Source organism: Hemiscyllium ocellatum, chromosome 4, assembly GCF_020745735.1.
Source record: "Hemiscyllium ocellatum isolate sHemOce1 chromosome 4, sHemOce1.pat.X.cur, whole genome shotgun sequence".
Classification (NCBI taxonomy): Eukaryota; Metazoa; Chordata; class Chondrichthyes; order Orectolobiformes; family Hemiscylliidae; genus Hemiscyllium; species Hemiscyllium ocellatum.
Window position 1 is genome coordinate 28,250,026 of NC_083404.1, and position 23,048 is coordinate 28,273,073.

Below are 23,048 nucleotides of genomic sequence, written 5' to 3' on the forward strand. Positions count from 1 at the left end.
ATCGGGATATATTACTCAGGAAGTATATATTTACAATGCTTTAATGGTTTATCAACCAGATATTGATGACACACATTTCCATGAACAGCAATGCTACTTGTTATTCACCTCGGCTCTGATCATGTGCAAAATATATGGTGTTTGTGGTGTTTTTCACTAAAATAGTTTGAACAGAATGAGGAGGCATAGCATTCTGTCCAAAATGTGTTGTGTATGAAATTTAATTAAATTGGGTAGACAGTAACTGAAGCCAAATTGTAACCACATGAAACTTAACATAAATAAATGAGGATGTGGCAAAGCCTATAGTAACAGGCTTTCAGCTCATTCAGCTGCCAGATGGTTTGTGGCTACTACTTCCATAATCAAACTATATCCAGATGAGCAGGTGGGGATACATGATCACATGTTTTGATCACATGAAGTTTTCATTTGGACGGTGTACTCATCTGGTTCAGAACCTTTGTAGTTACATTTATGGAGGCAATACTGGCTATGCCTCTGAGTTTGCAGCATGATCGTGGGATGCAGTAGAGTCTGTGGATAGAGCATGCTTTGCACAATCCCTTCTTCTAAATTGGAGCTAAACTCTTCGATGTACTCCAAGGTGGCTGACTGGCAGGCCAACCAATGCACCCAACATCTGTGTGTCAAAAAGTGTGGTGCTGGAAAAGCACAGCAGGCCAGACAACGTCCGAGAAGGAAGTGAGTCGACATTTCGGTCGTAAGCCCTTCATCATTCCTGATGAATAGCTTATGCCTGAAACGTCGACTCTCCTGCTCCTTGGATGCTGCCTGACCTGCTGTGCTTTTCCAGCGCCACACTTTTCGACTCTGACTCTCCAGCACCTGCAATCCTCACTCTCTCCAACATGTGTGTGTCCCCTGATTCAGCATTTTACCTAACATTGCCCCCTAGATGTCCACAGCTAAGTCCTGTGCAACAGTAGGTGAGCTGGACAACGAACCATCCTTGAACTTTAGCTGGTAGTGATGCTCAGTGATTTACCACATGTAAATCCCAATGCTGGATTAGCCTCCAAGGTATGTGCATTTCTGGTGTTTGAGTTAGTGGCTACAAGTGTCAGATAAATTGTGAGGATCCCTTCATCAGTGCTGCTCCTGGTCTTTCTGGAATGCTTGTGACATGGTAAGTAGTAGTTCTTAGGTGTCTCAAGAAGGTTAGTGTGAGTGAAGGTAAGTGGGGGAAATGGGATGTTCATGGTCATACTGTCACTAGCATGCTTATGATGCTAGTTAGCAGATTGAGGGTGAACTGAGAAGAGGATTTAGTCAGGAAGATGATGCACTCCTAAAAGTTCTCAGCAATGTCAGGTGTGTAGTGCCCATTGCCACCTGTTCCATGATGTAGACAACATCTCTTCAGTGGGGATAAGGAGATGGAGCTCTTCAGTTCTATACCCTTGGAGTTGACCTCATGGTCGTGCCATTTCCCTCTGAGTTCCAGTTCCACCAGAGAACACATCGGATGGCCTCCTTCTTTAGAGATCACAATTTCCCTTCCCACGTGGTTGAAGATGCCCTCCAACGCATCTCATCCACATCCCGCACCTCCGCCTTCAAACCTCACCCCTCCACCCGTAACAAGGACAAAACCCTCCGGTCCTCCCCTTCCACCCTACCAACCTTCGCATTAACCAAATCATCCGCCGACATTTCCGCTACCTCGAAACGGAGAGATATATTTCCCTCCCCACCCCTTTCTGCTTTCCACAAAGACTGTTCCCTCATGACTACCTGGTCAGGTCCACGCCCCCCAACAACCCCCCTCCCATCCTGGCACCCTGACCTGCCACCGCAGGAATTGCAAAATCTGCGCCCACCCTCCCCCCCCCCCCCCCCCCCCTTACCTCCATCCAAGGCCCCAAAGGAGCCTTCCATATCCATCAAGGTTTCGCCTACATATCCACCAATGTCATTTCTTGTCATTGTTGCTCCTGATGCGGTCTCCTCCACATTGGGGATACTGGACGCCTCCTCACAGAACGCGTTAGGGAACATCTCCAGGACACCCGCACCAATCAATCCCACCGCCCCATGGCCCAACATTTCAACTCCCTCTCCCACTCTGCTGAGGAAATACAGATCCTGGGCCTCCTCCACCGCCACTCCCTCACCACCCGACTCCTGGAGGAAGAATGCCTCATCTTTCACCTCTGAACCCTTCAACCTCAGGGCATCAATGTGGACTTCATCAGTTTCCTCATTTCCCCTCCCCCCACTTTACCCCATTTCCAACCTTCCAGCTCAGCACTGTCCTCATGACCTGTCCTACCTGCCAAGCTCCCTTCCCACCTTTCCACTCCACCCTCCCCTCTGACCTATCACCTCCATCCCCATCCCTATTCACCTATTGTACTCTTTGCTACCTTTTCTTACCCCCCCTCCCCCGCCCCACTTATCCCTCCACCCTGGAGGCTCCCTGCCTCCATTCCTGATGAAGGGCTTTTGCCCGAAACATCGATTTTCCTGCTCCTCAGATGCTGTCTGACCTGCTGTGCTTTTCCAGCACCAGTCTGATCTCATTTCCCTCTGAGTGTCTCTTGATGCATCAAAGAATTCTGGCATCTCTCTTCTTAGCAATTTGGATGAGAAAGTGGCTTTCTGATTTAGCAGCTTGGATTAGAAACTGGCTTTCTGTAAGAAGGCAGCAAGTGGTGGTTGATGGAAAATATTCAGCCTGGAGTCTGGTTGCTAGTGGTGTGCCACAAGGATCTGTTTTGGGACCACTGCTGTTTGTCATTTGCAGACATAGGTGGATGGATTAGTAAATTTGCAGATGACACTAAAGTCGGCGGAGTAGTGGACAGTTTGGAAGAATGTTACAGGTTGCAGGGGGACTTGGATAAACTGCAGAACTGGGCTGAGAGGAGGCAAATGGAGTTCAATGCAGCTAAATGTGAGGTTATGCACTTTGGGAAGAATAACAGGAAGGCAGAATACTGGGTCAATGAAAAAATTCTTGGTAGTGTGGATGTTCAGAGGGATCTTGGAGTCCATGTACATAGTTCCCCGAAAGTTGCCACCCAGGCTAATAGTGCTGTTACGAAGGTATACGCTGTGTTATGTTTCATTGGTAGACGGATTGAGTTCTGGAGCCGCAATATCATGCTGCAACTATACAAAACTCTAGTGTGGCCACACTCGGAATGTTGTGTACAGTTCTGGTCGCCATATTTCTGGAAGGATGTGGAAGCATTGCAAAAGGTACTGAGGAGATTTACCAGGATGTTGCCTGGTCTGAAGAGAAGATCTTACGAGGAAAGGCTGAAAGACTTGGGTCTGTTCTCATTGGAAAGAAGAAGGCTAAGAAGGGATTCGATAAAGACATTCAAGATGATCAGAGGATTAGATAGAGTAGACAATGAAAGTCTTTTTCCTAGGATGATGATGTCAGCTTGTATGAGGGGGCATAACTACACATTGAGGGGTGACAGATTTAAGACAGATGTCAGAGGCAGGTTCTTTACTCAGAGAGTGGTAATGGCGTGGAATGCCCTACCTGTCAATGTAGTCAACTCAGCCACATTAGGGAGATTTAAACAATCCTTGGATAAGCACATGGATGATGAGAGGATAGTGTACAGGGACGAGCTGAGAATAGTTCACAGGCCGGCGCAACATTGAGGGCTGAAGGGCCTGTTCTGCGCTGTACTGTTCTACTTTCTATGTTCTTGCCCACCTGCACCACTGGTTCCTTCCTAATTTGTATAGTTTTGTACCACATCACCACCTATATCTTTGTTGCGTCATTGGTCAAAGATGACAAAAACTGCAGATGCTGGAATCCAACGTACACAACCAGGAGGCTAGAAGACCACATTTCTGAGTCATTGGTCAGGACAAATATTGAATAGCACAAAATGAATTGTACTTACCCACTTTGTGGAGGACCACAGTGCTATCTCATTTGTTTAAAACTTTTTCCCTTCTTTGACATAGCTAGTCACATTTAAATTCATTTGTCTAATTTCAACAGTGAAAATATGTTGATGTCAACTGCTGGTAGTTTGAAATCTGGTGTAGAATTTAGAATTTTAGAATGCAGTTGTTTATCTGGTATTGATGAAAATCAAATGTCGGTTTTCTTTTTCTTTATGTTATTTGATCCTTTTAAAGTTGAAGACCAATCATCAAATCTGAATGTTTCTGGATTCAATTTATAGGAGCATCAAAGAAAACTGAAGGCTGGGTTGGCTTAGGGTGTTGTGAGTTGGCCATTGCTGGAGAATGTCGACGTGCATGTAAGCAGGTAATTTGTTTCAGCTGGATATAGAACAGTCTTTTAAGAAAAAAGAAAAATACAGCCAGTTTATGGAGGAGGAGTTTGCGTTCCTCTACAACAATTTGCAACAGTGCCTTATCATGTCCTCACAACATCCAAAAGTGCTTCAAAAGTAATAGACAATGAAAGTCTTTTTCCTAGGATGATGACGTGAATTACTTTTGACATTTAGCATGGTTATAGTGTAGCCAAATTACATTTTGCTTATGTTAAGGTCCCGCAAAACAGCAGATATGGATAGATGACCTGTTTACTTGGCTTTTGCTTTTGTTCGTTGAGGGAGCGATAACTGTTGATCAGGACGTAATTGCTTGAGGCAGTCAGCAGCTTAGGCTGTTGATGTCTGCCATGGCATTTTGGCGTGGAAATCCACCTTCTTGCCAATTGATGGCAGAATCTATTGACTTATATCATGGTCAACACAAACTAATGGTTCAGACACACCTGCATTGTCTAAGACCAGTTGACTTTTGAGGATTCAGCAGTGTCAAGACCTGGACTAATAATCCAGAGAAAGCAGCTTCAGATTCCATTATGGAGATGTAACAAAGGTTAATAAATCTAGGCGTTAAGAACTTTGTCGGTAAGAGGCGACCGCAAAACTATTAAGGTAATATAAAACCCATTAATAATGTGCTTCAGAAAAGGAAACCTTCCTATATCTGACACCAGTCCTACACCAATACACCAATAGTTAGCAGTAAACTGCAGAAGTGTTGAACACACTAGAAATACTTGAGTTCAGTAACATCTGTTGAGAGTGAAACCAGGAAAATGTTTGAGGCCATTGACTTTTTGACTGAAATGTCTCCTTGCTTTTCAATTCTCTTAGTCCACACCATTGGGTGATTAATCATTACAAAACAAAGCTGGTGCTTCTGGTTTGAGAAAAGTCCATTTGCACCAACCAGAATAGGTTCCTTCGGTTTTGAAAAACCCCGAGCTCATTTTTGCAACTATTGCATTTTGTTTTCTCCTCTCAGATGCCACAAAAGTGAGCTCAGGATTTTGGCTCCCTTTGTGGGTGCCGAGTAGGTGCCCAGAAAGGGGATTCATTACACAGGTGACCTTTGTTGACTTGAGGTGGCCCATGGCCCTCTTCACCATGCTGTGACTCTGATCTGCACTCTAGCTATGTCAATTAATTTGTGAAAAATATATGGCCACTTCATTGTTAATACACATGCATTTGTTCATTCTGCTGGCTGAAACTCGTGACTTCTTGTTGACTCCGTTACCCAGATGACTATAGAGGACTCATTATGCCCTGTTTTGTTGATTGGGGTTTAGAAATGGCTGTGCTACTGGCAGGTAGAACAAGAAGAGAGGGAGATTGCTGATTTACTAGGATTTCTTGCTCAGGATGACAAACTGTACAGAAGGAAGAAATTTGCCATTCTTACCTGATCTGGCTTCTATCTGAATCCAGACACAGCATCGTAGTTAGCTTCTAACTGTCCTCTGTTTATGGTCCAGCAAACCATTCATGTATGTCTAACCACTACAAAGTTGAAAATAAGGAATGAAATCAGACAGACCACAGCATTGATCTGGACACTGAAAATAACAATGGCAAACACAGCCCCTTTTGATCATTTGGAGATAAATGCATTTGACTTTGGTTTATGATTGTTAATGAGTCCCTGCGTCTTTACCTACCAGTTCTATTTTGAGGCCCCCCTCAAACTTATTTAAGAATAACTATTTAAATGTTAATGAAGGGATAATTTTGGACAGGGAATGGTTGAACATGTTCAAATCCTTTTGTCTTAATGACACATTATAGTGAGATTTTGTTTTAGATGTTGTGACCATGTTATTAATTGTATTACAGGTAATAACTGAGAGTTATTCATTTTATGATTTAAACAACTTAAAACTGTTCATACTATAGCACAAAACAAAGACTTACTATTTTTAATGTATGCTTTATAATCTGTGAAGTTAAGTAGGTAGAGAAGCATTTTAACCTTAGATAAAAATTTGTATCAGTCATATCATAAAAAGAAACTTGTATTGATTTATCATCTTTTGTGAGTTGTTGACCTCAGGGCTCCAATATGAACGCAGAGTCATGTTCACATAATTTTCATATTAGTTTACATTTTCTGTGGTATATTTTTATCATTATCATGCTCTTTTTTATTTTAGGCTTCTTCAAAGAATGATCTTAAGAGCTGTAGAAAGGAATTTGAGGTCTGTACAATAAAATACTAATTATATTGTGCAATTTAAAAAAAATGGTTGCAGAGCAGGTTTCCCATAGCTCAAAAAACAGAAAATGAAACCATAATTACACTCTCATTTTGTTGCCTGGCCCCCCTCACACCCTTGCTGTCTGTCTTCTCTCTCTCTGTCTGTCTCTGTCTCTGTCTTCTCGCTCTCTCTCAATCACATCCACCCACCTCTCTGTGTCTTTCCCCAGCCTCTCTCTCTCCCTGTCTTCCACACCCCATACTTGCCTCTGCCACCAACAGCCCCCAGCATCTCGCCCACTCCTATCCAATTGCCTCATGTTGATTTGAATGGTCTCCCATCTGTCAGTGGGCTAGCTTGTCACTTTGTCTGCTGGTCAGGTGGGAAAGAGAACAAAAATATTGATGATATGGTTCTGCATTACATTCAGCAGGTTTGTACGTAGCTTTGCTGGATTTTTCCGCACTACCATGTTTTTCTATAATCTCACCCACTTGGAGAGAGATTGATTTTGGCCCTTCAATTTGATTTATATTATAATATTTTACATCTGTGTTGGTGCAAAATACATTGGTTATGTATATGCCCAGCCCAATATTCTTTCAAAACTGTTCTTCTATATCCTGTGTCTTCATTGCTTTCTGCATTTGCTTTTCAGCATACCTGAGCACCTCTTTTTTTAAAAATATAAATATATTTATGTGTAGACTGCAAGCTTTTGAACCCAAGAAGCGATTGTTTATAACTCTGTTCATCACTTCATCCTAATTGTTCTGGAATACCTAACTCTCTTTTTAATCAATTTCTTAACCAGTTATGATTTCCTCTTTGAATCCCTATATCTTTTAGCTCCTTGCGATTGTTGATGTGGAAATTTGTTAAGAGACTTTCAGGAAACAAATGGAGTGACATTTCCTACTTTGATCTGCATCTTTGAAAGTAAAAGGAAGTTGGTTTCAAGAGGTCCAACGCTCCTAGTTCTATGCTGGCTACATTTTTTTATTTTGTTATTTAAACCTGATGTTTGGCTAATGGGTTTTTGGTCATTTGTCAAATTTGAAAATGTTTTAAATGTAAGTACATGGAGCCCACTGCAGGAAATGTTTTTGAATTTCTTATTTAGACCTGTAGCCCTTCTGAAACAGTTAGTCTAATATAGCGTGCAAGCTTGAAGAACACTTCATGGAGGATACAAGTATATATTTAATGAATTACCAAGTACAACAAAGTGAAATACAAGTAGCCACTTGACTGATCAAACCTACTCCACCATTCCATGAGATCTTGGCTTATCTGATTTTAAAGTCAACTGTATGTTCCTGCATAACCCTGATGATCTTTCATCATCTTGGTAATGAATAACCTATCTATTCCTGCTTTAAAAATATTTAAAGATTCTGCATCCACTGCCTTTTGAGAAAGGGAATTCTGAAGATACTCGGAGAAAAAATGCTTCCTCAGCTATGTTTTAAATTGGCACGCCTTTACTTTTAAACTATAACCCTCCTAGTTCTAGATTCACCCACAAGAGGAAACAACCTTTCAACATGCATTCAATCAAGTCCATTTTGGAATTTGTTTTACTATTTGTTTCTGGGACATGGGTGTCGCTGACTGGCCATCCTAGGTTACCCTTGAAGATGGTGGTGAGCTACAGTTCACGTGCTGTAGGCTGACGCACAATCTTTTAGGAGGGAATTCCAGGATTTTGACCCACCAACAGTGAAGGAATGGCAATATTTTTCCAAGTCAGGATGGTGAGAAGCTTGCAGGGGAATTTGCCAGTGTTGGTGTTCCCATGTGTCTGCTGCCCTTGTCCTTCTAGGTGGACATGGTTGCGGGTTTGGACGGTGTTGTCTAAGAATATTTGGTGAATTTCAGCAGTGCATCTTATCGATAGTACACATTATTGTTACCGAGTGTCAGTGATGGAATGAGTGGATGTTCGCCAATCAAATGAGCTGCTTCATCCTGAATGGTGTCAAGCTTCTTGAATGTTATGGGGCTGCACCCATCCACACAGTGAGGAATTTCCATCACACTCCTGATTGGAGCCTTGTAAATGATGGACATGCTTTAGGGAGTCAGAAGGTGAGTTACTCCCTGCAGTATTCCTTGCCTTTGTCCTGCACTTGTAGCCACTGTATTTACATGGCAAATCCAATCTGTATTCTGTCCAATGAAAACCCACAGGATATTGATAGTAGTCAGTTCAGTGATGGTAATACCGTAGAATGTCAAGGGGCGATGGTTAGATTGTTTCTTATTGGAGATGGTCATTGCCTGGCATTTGTCTTGCACGAATGTTACTTGCCATTTGTCAGCCCAGGCCTGGAGATTACCCAGACCTTGTTGCATTTGAATACACTGCTTCAGTATCTGAGAAGTTGTGAATATGGAATCATTGGCGAACATCTCCACTTCTGACATTTATGATGGAGGTAAGGGCCTTGATGAAGTAACTGAAGATGGTTGGGCGTAGGGCACTACCCTGAGGATTTCCTGTAGACATGTCCTGGAGCTGAGATGACTGACCTACAACAACAATGACCATCTTCCTATATGCCTGGTATGATTCCAACCAGCGGAGAGTTTGCCCTTGATATCCATTGATCCCAGTATTGGTAAAGCCCCTTGATGACCAGAGCTGTCACTCTGACCTCATCTCTCGAATTCAGGTCTTTGTCCATATTTGAACCAAGGCTATAATGAGGTCAGGATCTAAGTTGCCATGGTGAAAACTAAGCTTGGTGTTACTGAGCAGGTTATGCTGCGTAAGTGCTGCTTGATAACACTGTTGATGACATCTTTCATTACTTTACTGATGATAGAGTAGAGTGATGGTGGTAATTGGCTGGGTTGCATTTGTCCATTATTTGTGTACAGGAAATATCCGGGCAATTTTCCACATTGTCATGTTGATGCTAATGTTGTAACTGTATTGAAAGAGCTTGGCTAGGGAAGCAGCAAGTTCTGGAGTGCAAGTTTTCAAGACAAATAACAGAATGTTGTCAAGGCCCATATACTTTGTAGTATCCAATGCCTGCAACCATTTTATTGATGTCACTAGGAGTGTATCAAATTGGCTGAAGACCAGCGCCTATGATGGGCACCTTTTTGGAGGAAGCCAAATGGGTCATCCACTTGCCATTTCTTGTTGAAGATTGCTGCGAAAGCTTCAGCCTTATCTTTTACACAAGTGTGTAGGGCTCTTCCATCATTCAGGATTTCTGGAACCTGCTCCTTCTCCAGTGCATTGTTTAATTGTCCACCATCATTCATGACTAAATATGACTACAGTAGAGCTTAGATCTGATCTTTTGGTTGTGGGATTACTTAGCTCTGTCCTTCACTTACTGCTTGTGCTAGTTAGCTTGCAGGTAGTCAGTGTAAAGTGTGGTAAGTGGAGCTGTATGGTATGAGCAAATGAGTTGTATGGTATTCTGATGGAAGTGGACATCTTCACCAGTCCTTCTGAGGATGAAGAATAGCACCTGAGAGAAAGCTGTTGTGTAGCCTCATTGAGGGCATATCCTGAACAGAGGGACTCTTGGTCAGCTCACAGCAAAATCCCAGAACAAAGCCAAGCCTCAGCCAAACGTTAACATTTTCTTCAAGATCCGGGCTGGTAAGCCAATGTAGTTGCTCCAGTATGCAGACTTGGAAACAGCAAAGGAGTCCCACCAGGCTGGAATTGAGTAAGAGAATTCATACTCTAGTATCCACGAGAGTGTACGTCCTGGCTAGTCCACCAATATCTGGTTTGTAACAGTTAAATTGCTGAACAAAACCAATGAAAATAAAGATTTGGCTAAATGGTCACCTGGTTCTAATGGACGTTAATACTGACACTGTCGTTCTAAGATTGCAGAACCAGTTTTTATCAAAATTTGCTCTGGATTCCAACACTTATGTTTGTGAAAGACCTTGGCTACACTGATAACCTATACCGGGGAACCTTTACAGATTAATGGTACAACTTCAGTTCTAGTCTGTTATGAGAAGCAGCTGGTTCAGTTACCACTGATTGAAGGAAAAGACTTCGGCCCAAGCTTGATGGGGTGAAATTGGTTGAGAAAAATTCTACTAGAAAATGACTGAATGAGTCAAGTCCTAACTAAATACCTGAAGTTTTTGGGAAGGTCTAAGGACCATCAAAGGAGTCAAGGCCACCTTGCATATTGACCAGGAAGCATTTCTGCAAGGCCTCCTCAGTACCTTTTACCTTGGGGCAAAAATAGAGGCATAAGTTAAAAGGCTGAGAAGCAAAGGAATCCTCAAACCAGTAGAGTTTGCGGAATGGGCAGTATCGGTCATACAGATTATGTAGCCCACAAGTCGGTTTGCCTTTGTGGGGATTTTTAACAAATGGTAAACCATTTTCACAGCTTGATAAATAACCAATCCCTCACATAGAGGATTTATATGCAAAGCTAGTGGGGGCTGTCCTTCACGAAGTTGAACATGAACCATGCATTTTTACAATTGTAGTTAAATGAGGATTCCCAGAAGTATGCAACAAATAATGCCTGTAAGAATTTGTGCCAGTATAAGAGACTATCATTTGGGGTGTCATCAGCCTGTGTAATGTTTCGACGGATGATGGAGAGCATTTTACAAGGTCTACCCGAGATCGCCATTTATCTAGATGGTGTGCTAAAAACAGGGCAGCCTGATAAGGAGCACTTACACAACTTGGATATGTCCTTAGATGTTTCTCCCAGGTGGGCATATGCCTTAGAAGTGATCTGCTTGGACTATAGAATCAACAAGACTGGGTTATGCCCACCAGAAGATAAAGTGAGGGTGATTGAAAGTTTCCCAACTTCCATATCTGTATTAGAACTTAGGTCTTCCCTTGGGCTGGTGAACTATTACGGAAAATTCGTACATAAGCCGGTCTCCATCTTGGCACCTTTGCATCAGGTCTTAAAAAAGGATCAGCTTTGGAAATGGTCACGTAGCCCAGCCAAAGCTTTCGGAAGTCAAGAAACAGCTGTCATCCTCTCTAAGGTGTTGGGACACTGTGATCCCAAGCGAGATGTGGAATTGACATGTGATACCTCCTTGTATGACATCGGGGCAGTATTAGCTCATAAGTAGCCCAATGGAGAGGAACTCCCAATAGGATATTTATTCAGGACTTCAGCTAATGCAGAACGTAAAGGTCTTCAAATAGAGAAGGAAGATTTGGCAGTCATATTTGGAGTCACTACGTTCCACCAATATCTTTATGGATGCAAATTTGTAATAACAACGGACCACAAGCCCCTGGTAGGTCTACTTAAAGTAGACAAGGCAGTGCTGCCCATTGCTTCAGGCTGAATTTAGCAGTAGGCTTTAATACTAAGTGCATATAATTACAAGTTGAACATCGTCCGGGAGGCTAAGTAGAAATGCTGATGCATTGAGCTTCCTCTGACAGATCACTGCTGATGGTACCACCAAAGTAATGATTTTAAATTTTCTGGACATGCTTCCAGTCACAGCTGACTATGTCAGACTTTGGATGCAGAAAGATCCGGTCCTCGCAAAACTGAAACAGCTGGCAGTGATGTGGGAAGCCAAAGGACTGTCACAACCAGGATCAAAACCTGTTTGGACCCGAGAGACCAGGTCACAGTAGAGAATGGTTTATTATTATGGGTAGCAAGAGTGATTGTTTCCTGCAAAAATTGCTACCAGATACTGGCTGAACTCTACAAGGATCATCCAAGAGGTTCCAAAATGAAGATTTTGGCAAGAAGTTATGGCTGGTGGCCGAGGTTGGATGTAGACTTAACTGCATTGTTGGGACTGTGCCTGAAGTGCCAACAAGGACAAAAATTACTGTCAGACATTGCCCCATATTCATGGGAATGGCCATCCATAGAGTCATAAAGATGTACAGCACAGAAACATGCTCTTCTGTTTGACTTGTCCATGCCGACCAGGTATCCTAACCTAAATCGTGTCCATTTTGCCAGCACATGGCCCATATCCCTCTAAACCCTTCCTTTTCATATATCCATTCAGATGCCTTTTACATGCTGTAATTGTAGCAGCCTCCACCATTTCCTCTGGCAGCTCATTCCATACATGTACCACCCTCTGCGTGAAAAAGTTGCCTCTTAGGTCCCTTTTATATCTTTCCCCTCTCACCCTAATCCAATGCCCTCTACTTCTGGACTCCCCCACCCAAGGGAAAATACCTTGTCTATTTACCATGTTGCTCATGATTCTATAAACCTCTATAAGGTCACCCCTCAACCTCCAACGCTCCAGGGAAAACAGCCCCAGCCTGTTCAGCCTCTCCCTACAGTTCAAATCCTCCAACCCTAGCAACATCCTTGTAAATCTTTTCTGAATACTTTCAGGTTTCACAGCATTCTTCCCATAGGAAGGAGACCAGAATCGCATGAATATTCCAACAGTGGCCTAACCCATGTTCTGTACAGCTGCAAAATGACCTCCCAACTCCTATACTCAACACCTTTAATGGGCTTGATTTTCTTTGTCATTGTTGACACCGACTCAAAGTGACTGGATGTGCGTATAGCTCTTTCGTCATACCCATGTTTGACGATAGAAAAACTGCGTGCATCTTTTGCAATGCACGAACTCCTTGTCACAGATAACAGGCCATTGTTTAGCAGCCGGGAATTAGAGTATTTCCCAAATTCGGATGGTATTCATCAAATCAGAAGAGCTCCCGACCATCCATCATCCAATGGTCTGGCAGAAACAGCAGTCCAGACTTTGATGGCAGGTTTAAAGAAACAGCCTACAGCTTCACTAGATATGAACTGTTCAGGTTCCTATTTGTGTTTGCTCGTGTAACTACAGGAATAGCTCCAGCAGAGTTGCTAATGGGGAGAAGGCTGCACACCAGGTTAATTCTGATCTTCCAGATTTGGGAGGAGGGAGGAGGGCGAAACAGCATCGGGAACACCGGTGCTGGACACATGACTCTGCTAAGTGAGAGATACAGTTTACTTCAGTGGGTGAAGTTTGGTGCAGGAACCAGAGGAAGAGCCCTGCATGGGTCAGAGGCGTGGTCAAAGGGAGGTCAGGTTCGGTGATGTGTAAAGTTTAGAGAGGTGTGATGGATCTGAGCAAGCACCTGGACCAAACGAAAGCTGTAAACTCGCAAATGGTGCAGGTACAAAACATGCCTGGCTCCTCAACTGCCTTTCTGACTGTTGTGGAACACATGGGTTCTCCCTCTCCACCTTGAAGCCTTTGCTGCCAGAGGAGGAGAATGATTTTTTTCTGAGATGCTCTTGAGTGCAAGAGGCAAGCTACTGTGCATCACACACCACCCATATTGGAGACAGAGTTGGAGGAACCTGATCTGATTCTAAAACGCTCCAGGAGGAGCTACAAAAAAAAAACAGCCTATATCCTCAGATTCCAAGGCAGTTTTTCTATCGTTATACCCGTGTTTGACAAAAGAACTCTATGCACACCCCGTCACTTTGAGTGGGTGTCCACAATGACTAACAATGTAGTGATTGTAATGAGGTTAGTCAGGTTGTCCTCATCGAATATGGGTTCCGTGATTGGGGGCTGCTAATCTCGTCCAATCAGGGAGCTCTGACTGAGAGAAATAAACAGGAAAATGAGAGACTCTGTTTATGCTGAGAGCTGATTCTGAGGAAGCTGGATCAGGGTCAAGTGCTCTCCCTGTATAAATAAAGGATGACTTGGTGAGGAGATATCAGCCTCTGTGGAGTTATTTCCATGCTTATCTTTCGTTCTAGTGCTGACAAAGGCCTGTCTTAATATTATTGGCAGATGGGGTGGAAAACACAAGTCATAAAGTCTTTACAGCATGGTAAAAATGCCCTTCGGCTCTGTGTCCATGCAGATCATCAAGCATCTATCAATTCTCATCCCATATTCCAAAACTTGGTCTGTAGCTTTGTACTTTGTATGCTATGCTGTTTCAAGTTATCTTTTAAATAATACAAAGATGTCTTGAGGGTTCTTGCCTCTAGAGACTGTACAGTGTGTTTCAGATATCCAGCACTATCTGGATGAAACTTTTTCTTCAAGTTTACTCTGAATCTCTTGTTCCTTACCTTAAAACTATACTCCTAGTTTTGACTCCTTTCCTAGTGGGAGAGGAATTGTTTCATCCTATAGATACTCCTGAGAACTTTGTACATGTCAATTAGGTTTTCCTCAGCTTTTCCTCCTCTGAGGAAAGCAACTCCAGCCAATCTGGTCTATCTTCACAGCTGCATTGCAAGGCCCAGGCAACATCTTGGTGAATCATCTTTACACCTTCTCAAGTGCAATAACATCTATCTTAACTGCACACAGGACTCCATATGTGACCTACGTAATATTTCAACACCTCCATGATAACCTCCTTGTTCTTGTCTTCAGTGCCTTGACTAATAAAGGCAAGTATCCTATATGCTGCCTTAACCACCAGATTTACCTATCCTGCTGCCTTCAAGGAACTATTGACATGCAGACGAAGGCCACTCCAATCCTCTATAAATCCTAGGGTCTCACCAATCAACATCTGCTCCCTTGCCGTGTTAGTCTTTCAAAAATGCATCACCTTTGACTTATTAGGATTAAATTCTATTTGCTGCTATTCAGCTCATTTCACTAATCCATCTATATTGTCAGGAAGTCTAAGGTTTTCCTCCTTGTTATTTACTATGGTACCATTTTTTGTATTATCTTCAAATTTATTGGTCATCCCTCCTACTTTTGTGTCTAGATCATTAGTATGCACTGCAAATAATAAGAGACTCAACAGCTTTGGTACACTAGGCGTTCAGTCATGGGAAACACCCTTCAACTATCATTCTCTGCTTCCTGCCACTGAGCCAAGTTTAGACCCAGTGTAACAAATTACCCAGGATCTTTTGTGCTAACGGATGACTACCCAGTCTGCCAAGCAATAGCCTACTGAATCCATGAAGACTGCAAAAACTTCAAAGTGTAGATAACCTAGAGGAGTATAGAAAATACAGAGATCAAGTTAAAAATAAAATGAAGAAATTAAGGAGAGATCATGAAAAAATACTAACAATCTAGATGTTCTACCAGCATATAAAGAGCAAAAAGATAGTTAAGAAAAAAGGGGGATGTATCAGAGATGAAGAAGGGAACTTGTACATGGATATGGAGGATACTGGAAAATTTTTAATTGATTTTTTTTGTTTCTATATTCGCAAAGGAATGGGTAGCAGTGTGAAGTATTGGACACAGTTATCCGAGAGGGAGGCAAAGGATGTACAGCACGGAAACAGACCCTTCAGTCCATCTCGTCCACGTCAACCAAATATCCTAAATTAATGTAGTCCCATTTGCCAGCACTTAGCCCATCTCCCTCAAACCCTTCCTATTCATATACCCGTCCAGATGCTTTATAAATGTTGTAATTGTATTAGCATCCACCACTTCCTCTGCCAGCTCATTCCATGCACGCACCACCCTTTCTGTGAAAAACGTGCCCCTTTTAAATCTTTTCCCCCTCACCCTAAACCTATGATGTCTAATTCTGGATTTCCCCCCAGAGAAAGGACCTTGTCTATTTACCCTATTCATGCCCATTGTGATTTTATAAATCTCTATAAGATCACCCCTCAAGTCTCATTGTTCCAGAGAAAACAGCACCAGCCTATTCAGCTTCTCCCTATAGCTTAAATTCTCCAACCCTGGCAACATTTTTGTAAATATTTTCTGAACCCTTTCAAGTTTCACAACATCTTTCCTATAGGAGGGAAACCAGAATTTCACACAATATTCCAAAACTGGACTAACCAATGTCTTGTACACCACAACATGACCACCCAAGTCCTATATTCAATGCTATAACCAATAAAGGAAAGCAAACTAAATACCGTCTTCACTAACTTATCTGCCTCAGACTCCACTTTCAAGGAGCTATAAACCTGCACTCCAAGATCCCTTTGTTCAGCAAAACTCCCGAGAACCTAACCATTAAGTGTATAAGTCCTGCCCTGATTTGCCTTTCCGCAACGCAGCACCTCGCATTTATCTAAATTAAACTCCATTTGCCACTCTTTTGCCCATCTGATCAAGGTCCCATTGTACTCTGAGGTAACCTTCATTGCTGTCCACAACACCTTGAATTTTGGTGTCATTTGCAAACTGACTAACTGTACCTCTTATGTTCACATCCAAACATTTAAATGATGAAAAGCAGTAGACCCAGCACCGAATCTTGTGGCACACCACTGGTTACTGGCCTCCAGTCTGAAAAGCAGTCCTCCACCACCACCCCCTGTCTTCTACCTTTGAGCCCGTTCTGTATCCAAATGGCTAGTTCTCCCTGTATTCCATGAGCTCTAATCTTGCTAACCAGTCTCCCATGAGGTGCCTTGTCGAATGCCTTACTGAAGTCCGTATAGATCACTACTACTGCTTTGCCCTCATCAATCCTCTTCGTTACTTCTTCAAAATACTCAATCAAGTTCATGAGACATGGTTTCCCATGCACAAAGCCATGTTGACTATCCCTAATCAGTCCTTGCCTATCCAAATACATACAAATCCTGTCTGTCAGGATTCCATCCAACAACTTGTCTACCACCATTGTCAGGCTCACCGGTCTGTAGTTATCTGGATTTTCCTTAGCATCTTTCTTAAATAGTGGGACCATGTTAGCCAACCTCCAGTCTTCTGGCACCTCATGGTGACTATCGATAATCCAAATTACTCAACAAGGGCCCCAGCAATCACTTGCCTAGCTTCCCTTAGAGTTCTAGAGTACACTTGATCAGATCTGGGGATTTATCTATCTTTATGCATTTCAAGACATCCAGCACTACCACCTATGTCATATGGACATTTTTCAAAATGTCAGCAACTATTTCCCCACATTCTGTATCTTCCATGTCTTTCTCCACAGTAAACATTGATGTGCAATTGTCCTTTAATATCTCCCCTTTGCTGTTCCACACACACGCTGCCTTGCTGATCTTTGAGAGGTCCTGTTTTTTGCCTAGTTACTCTTTTGTCCTTAATGTATTTATAGTGTGTGTGGATTCTTCTTAACCCTATTTGCCAAAGCTATCTCATGTTGCCTTTTTACTGTCCTGATTACCCTTGTAAGTATATTCCTACTGCTTTATAATCTTCTAAGGATCCATTCGGTCTCTCCTGTCTATACCTGACAAATGCTTCCTCCTTTTTCTGAACCAAAACCTCAATTTCTGTAGTCATCTGCATTCCTTACACCTACCTGCCTTACCTTTCACCCTAGCAGGAATATACTATCTCTGGATTCTCGTTATTCTCACTTTTGAAGGCTTTCCATTTTCCAACCATCCCTTTTCCTGTGAACATCCGCACCCAATCAACTTCTCAAAGTTCTTGCCTAATACCGTCAAAATTGGCCTTCCTTCAAATTGGGACTTTAACTTGTAAATCTTTTCCATAATTATTTTAAAACTAATAGAATTATGGTCACTGGCCCCACAAGTGTTCCCCCACTAATGATTCAGTCATTTGCCCTGCTCTATTTCCCAAGAGTAGGTCAAGTTTTGCACCTTCTCTAGCAGGCACTTCCACCAAGCGAATCATAAAATTTTGTTGTACACACTTAAATTCCTCCCCATCTTAACCCTTAACACTATGGCAGTCCCAGTCTATGTTTGGAAAATTAAAACCCTCTACCATTACCACCCATTATTCTTACTTTTAACTGAGGTCTCCTTATAAATGTGTTTCTCAATTTCCTCATGACTGTTTGGAGGGTGGGGGGTGGGGTTTGTCTATAGTACAATCCCAATTAGGTAATCATCCTTTTCTTATTTCTCAGTTCCACTCAAATAACTTCCCTGGACGTATTCCCAGAACTAACCTCTCTAAGTACAACTGTAATGTTATCCATTGTCAAAAATAACATTCCTCCTCCTCAATTGGAGGAATTGGAATCCTTGCACGTGGATGAGTCACCAGGGCTGGATGGACTGTTCTTTAGGATGGTGAAGGAGTTCAGGGAAGAAATAGCAGATGGTCTGAGGATTATTTTCTGATCTTCGTTAGTTATAGGTGAAGTTCCAGACGACTGGAGGAATGCAAATGTAGTTCTATTGATTAAAAAGGGTGTAAAGGAAATGCCAAACAATTATAGGTCAGTTAGTCTGACTAGGTGCAAATTGTTGGAATCAATTCAGAGAGATTGAATAAATTTGTCACTTAGCATGGACCAGTCAGGGATAGTCAACATGGCTTTAAGGGAAGGTTATGCCTTACAAATTTGATTAAATTATTTGAGGAAGTGACCAGAAGGATTGGTGAGGATAGTACAGTGGATGTTGTCTGCATGGATTTTAGTAAGGCATTTGACAAGGTCATGGCACACCTATCTAAAAAATAAAAGCCCGTGGGATACAGGGTAATGTGTTGAATTGGATACAAAGTTAATTTAGTAACAGAAAATAAAGGGTAATAATTGATGGCTGTCCTTGCAAATGGAATGCTGTTTCAAGTGGTGTTCTGCAGGGTTTGCTATTGGGAGCCCCGCTGTTTACTTTATGATTTGGCCTTGAATGTGGAGTGCGCAATTGGAACATTTGCAGACAACACATAAGGTGGCCGTGTAGTGGATAGCTGTAAGCTCCAAAATTATATTGATGGGTTGATGAAGTGGGGCAGGAAAATGGCAGATGGAATTCAACCCTGCTAAATGTGAGGTGTTGTGTTTAGTGAGGTCAAACAGTGGGAATCATAAACGGGAATACATGGTGAAGTGTAGATGAAGTGAGAAATCTTGGCGGACTAGGATGTTACCAGGGTTGGAGAATTGTAGCTACGAGGAAAGATTGGAGAGTTTGGGGTTGTTTTCTTAGAACCAAGAAGGCTGAGGGGTGACATGATTGCGATATTCAAAACTGTGAGGGCTAGAGATAGAGTAGGTAGGAGGAACCTGTTTCCCTTAGCAGAGAGTTCAACAACCAGGGGTCATAGATTCAAACTAAATAGCAGAAGGAGACATGAGGAAAGATTTTTTTTACACACAGAGGGTGGTGCATTGTCTGATTTGGTGGTGGAGGCAGAGACTCTGAACTCATTAAAATAAAAGTACTTGGATCTGTATCTTAAATGTTGTAAGCTGAGGACTATGGACTGTTGACCGGAAGATGTGATTAGCAAGGGCATCTGCGTGTCTTTGGATCATCGTGGGTGAGATAAGCCAAATAGTTCCCCAGCCCCGCTTCTGTGCTAAATCATTTATATGGTTTTGTCATCCATCATCTGCACCACTGTCATTTATGCATTTAGTTACTTCCACTCAAATTTAAAATTTGATAGACATGATCACCCCCAATCACAGCCATGCTGACTGTCCTTGATTAATATATAGCTGTCCAAGTGGAGATTAATTTTAGTCCTCAGAATCTTTTCCCTGCCATTGATGGATTCACTGGCCTATAGTTTCTTGATTTTATGCTAATCATCCTTCTTGAATATTAGTATATCATTAGCTGTCCTCCAGTCTTCTTGCACTCCTTGCGAGGCCAGAGAGGTTTTGAAAATTGATATCAGAGCCCCTCTTCATAAATCATCACCTCGATTTAAGCTTTAAATCGGTGGGGGCCGGGGGGGGGGTGAGGAAGATAGCTCAGAATGTGATAGGTAGACAGAGATGGGGGTGGAAGTGATAGGTCATAGGGGAGGGTGGAGTGGATGGCTGGGAAGGAAGGAAGATGGACGGGTGGGACCGGTCATGGGAACTGTGCTGAGTTGGAAGCTTGGGACTGGGATAAGGTGGAGTATGGGGAATCTGGTGAAATCCACATTGATTCAGTGTGGTTGCAGGGTCCCAAGGCGGAAGATGAAGTGTTCTTCCTGCAGGTGTGGGGTGGTAAGCGTTTGGTGATGGAGAAGGCCCAGGACTTGCATGTCCTTGGTGGAGTTGAAACGTTCAGCCACGGGGTGGTGGGAATGATTGGTGTGGGTGTCCCAGAAATATTTTCTGAAAAGATCCAAAAGTTGGCATCCTGTCTTCCCGATGTAGAAGAGTAGGAGAAGATTAAGTGATCGGCAGCTGAGGGGCTCAGGTGCAGAGTGACTGAGATGCAAGTTAAATGGACGAGTGCTTCAGGTTGATTGTGTCAGATTGGGGTAACAATGGTATGAATTAAGAGAACTACAACTGATGGTAAAAGCAACTTTTTCAAATCAAATTCAATGCTCTTGTAATAAGACAGTCATGACTTCAAAGTAAAAAGAAGTGACTATAGATGTTCAAACTACTTGAGGGTTGAGTTTCCCTTGTAGCTATGCTCTTAAATAGCAGACTGTAAGAATGCCTACTTCCTGTTTTCCTTCGGAAAATCTATTTTTAAATAGTGATTGCTGATGACTTAGCAATCAAGGGATATTCTGAGATGATCTCTACTGCTGGATTCAAGGTATCTTGGATGGTTCTTTAATAGGAAGCTCTTGTCTGGAAATCTCCAGCACAGAAGTCATCAAAAGGTAATGGGCATTTTTAAAATGTGATCATTGTTGAAATGGGATTTCCAATCCAGATGAAATATCTGGGTCAGTTTGATTTGTGGCATTATTCTTGTGTAAAATTTAAACTTTGACTTCTCAGTCAGTGATCTTAATTCTTTAATTCCTTTTATATTGTTTAAAAGATAAATAGTAAATTTGTTTTTATAGTCTAGCTTGGAAAGTAAGTTGTGTATTTTGTACAATTTATTAACTGTGGTTAAATGATTCCCTTGTATTGATTCTGTTGAAATTTTCACTTTTAAACTGTCAATATTCAAACCAAATATGCATTTTGAACTGATATAAACTGATTATTTTTTTATAGGTATTGGCTGTGACTACTTCAAGATCTCCCCTCTCTCTCTGAGGTCTTTTATCACTACTTTTTCTTCTCATGCAGCCCTATCTTTTTATCAAATAGTTACTGTCCTTACTATAAATTCTGCTTCTCTTTGTTCTTACTATCTGGATATCTGTTGATGCCATTCCCATGTTCTGCTCACACAGCTTTTTTTTTGGTTCTTGCGTAGCTAAGCATATTGTTTGCTTTATAATCATATTCAATTTTGCACTCTACATTGACATTTATTTTGAATATTTTAATTTAAAATGAAATATTTGATATATGTGTGAAATATGATTTAATAGTTTACTTATTTTGTTACAGCGATGGGCTTTATGTAATTCTTAAAAGACTGGCTCATGATATATTTGATATATAAAATGCATGTTGCATATTCTTTTGTCAATCTACAAAACTTAATTATTCAGTCTGTGTGGATAAGTTCTTGGCTGAAGTACCAAGGTACTACTGAGATTAGCCCTTGTTGGGGATGGGGAGATGGTGATGGGAAAGAAGCGATGAAGTGAAAACATCCTTTTGTTTTTGTACACTTCCAGTAGCTGGTTAGAAATATACGATTGTTGATGCCATGGCTAACCTCCATTTTAAAAGAGGAGGTAGAATAACTTTGAGAGACAGGTTTATGTATGAAGCACTTTTTCAGAGAACATATTTCTGTGACTATTGTAGCTAACATATGCATTCCTTTTTTTGTATTTCAGACTGCTTTTTTCAGCTGTGTGAACAGAAATGAGAGTAAGGTCATTTTTATCCTAAAACATGGAAATGATGCTGATGAATGTAATGCTGAGTTATTTTCATGTTTCCTTAAATGTATTGAGGTGGAATATGGTGATTTAGTTTAATTATTAACCTTAAATCTGCAGTCTGTAAAATGCTTTCAAAGTTAATCCAGCCCAAGAAACAACTGAAGATTGCAAAACTCAATACATGGAATGCCGACTATGTAATTACAAAGCAAACAGGGCATTGCATAATGTTTAGCCAGATATAGAGATTTTGCCATGGACTGTGCTTGTGTAAATCATCAGAGAGAAAGGTCTTAAAAGGTGTAAGATAGCCCAGCAAATCAGTAGAATTATGGACAGAACTTATGCTGCAAGTCAAGTTAAAGTAGGCTCTGTACCACTTTATTTAGCTGAATTCTGTTTTTAGCAAGTTCCTGTCCAGCTCACTTGCATCGTATCTTATACAGTATAGCTAGCAATAATGAATCAGTCTTATAATGCAAACATCTTAAATGAAGAATGGATGGTCACAGCAAACTATTATCACAATTATGTTTTCTAATTAACATTGCTCAATGTACTGAACTTTGAAGTATTCTCGTTTTGTTATAACCCTAGTTCATTTGCTCAATATCTTCGAACTTAAGGATATTTGGCTGAATGACTTAATATTTCTTTTATTGCATTACAGAGGGATCCCTGTGTTGCAGCTATGCAGGACGACACACAAACTGTAGAGAATATTGCCAAGCTATTTTCCGTACAGATTCTTCTCCCACACAGTCGCAGATTAAAGCTGTGGAAAACTATTGTGCCTCCATCAGCCCACAGCTTATTCAATGTGTTGACAACTATACTCGCTCGTATCCAATGAAAAATCCCATTGATAGTGAGTATTAATCTTTTAAACTATTTCAGTAGTTGTTAAGGCAGATGCCCTCTAATACTGTTCATAATTGTCTTTAGTCTTGTAGAG

At 41.7% G+C, this 23,048-nt stretch overlaps 1 protein-coding gene across 1 annotated transcript in view; it reads left to right on the plus strand.

The window, feature by feature from the left end:
* Positions 1-23,048, plus strand: part of reck (reversion-inducing-cysteine-rich protein with kazal motifs) — a 177,087-nt gene that overhangs the window by 57,810 nt on the left and 96,229 nt on the right. Inside the window, exons 9-12 of the mRNA XM_060824192.1 lie at positions 4,188-4,273; positions 6,458-6,502; positions 22,046-22,079; positions 22,764-22,961. Coding sequence (XP_060680175.1) covers positions 4,188-4,273; positions 6,458-6,502; positions 22,046-22,079; positions 22,764-22,961 — 363 coding nt within the window. The remainder of the gene's footprint in view (positions 1-4,187; positions 4,274-6,457; positions 6,503-22,045; positions 22,080-22,763; positions 22,962-23,048) is intronic.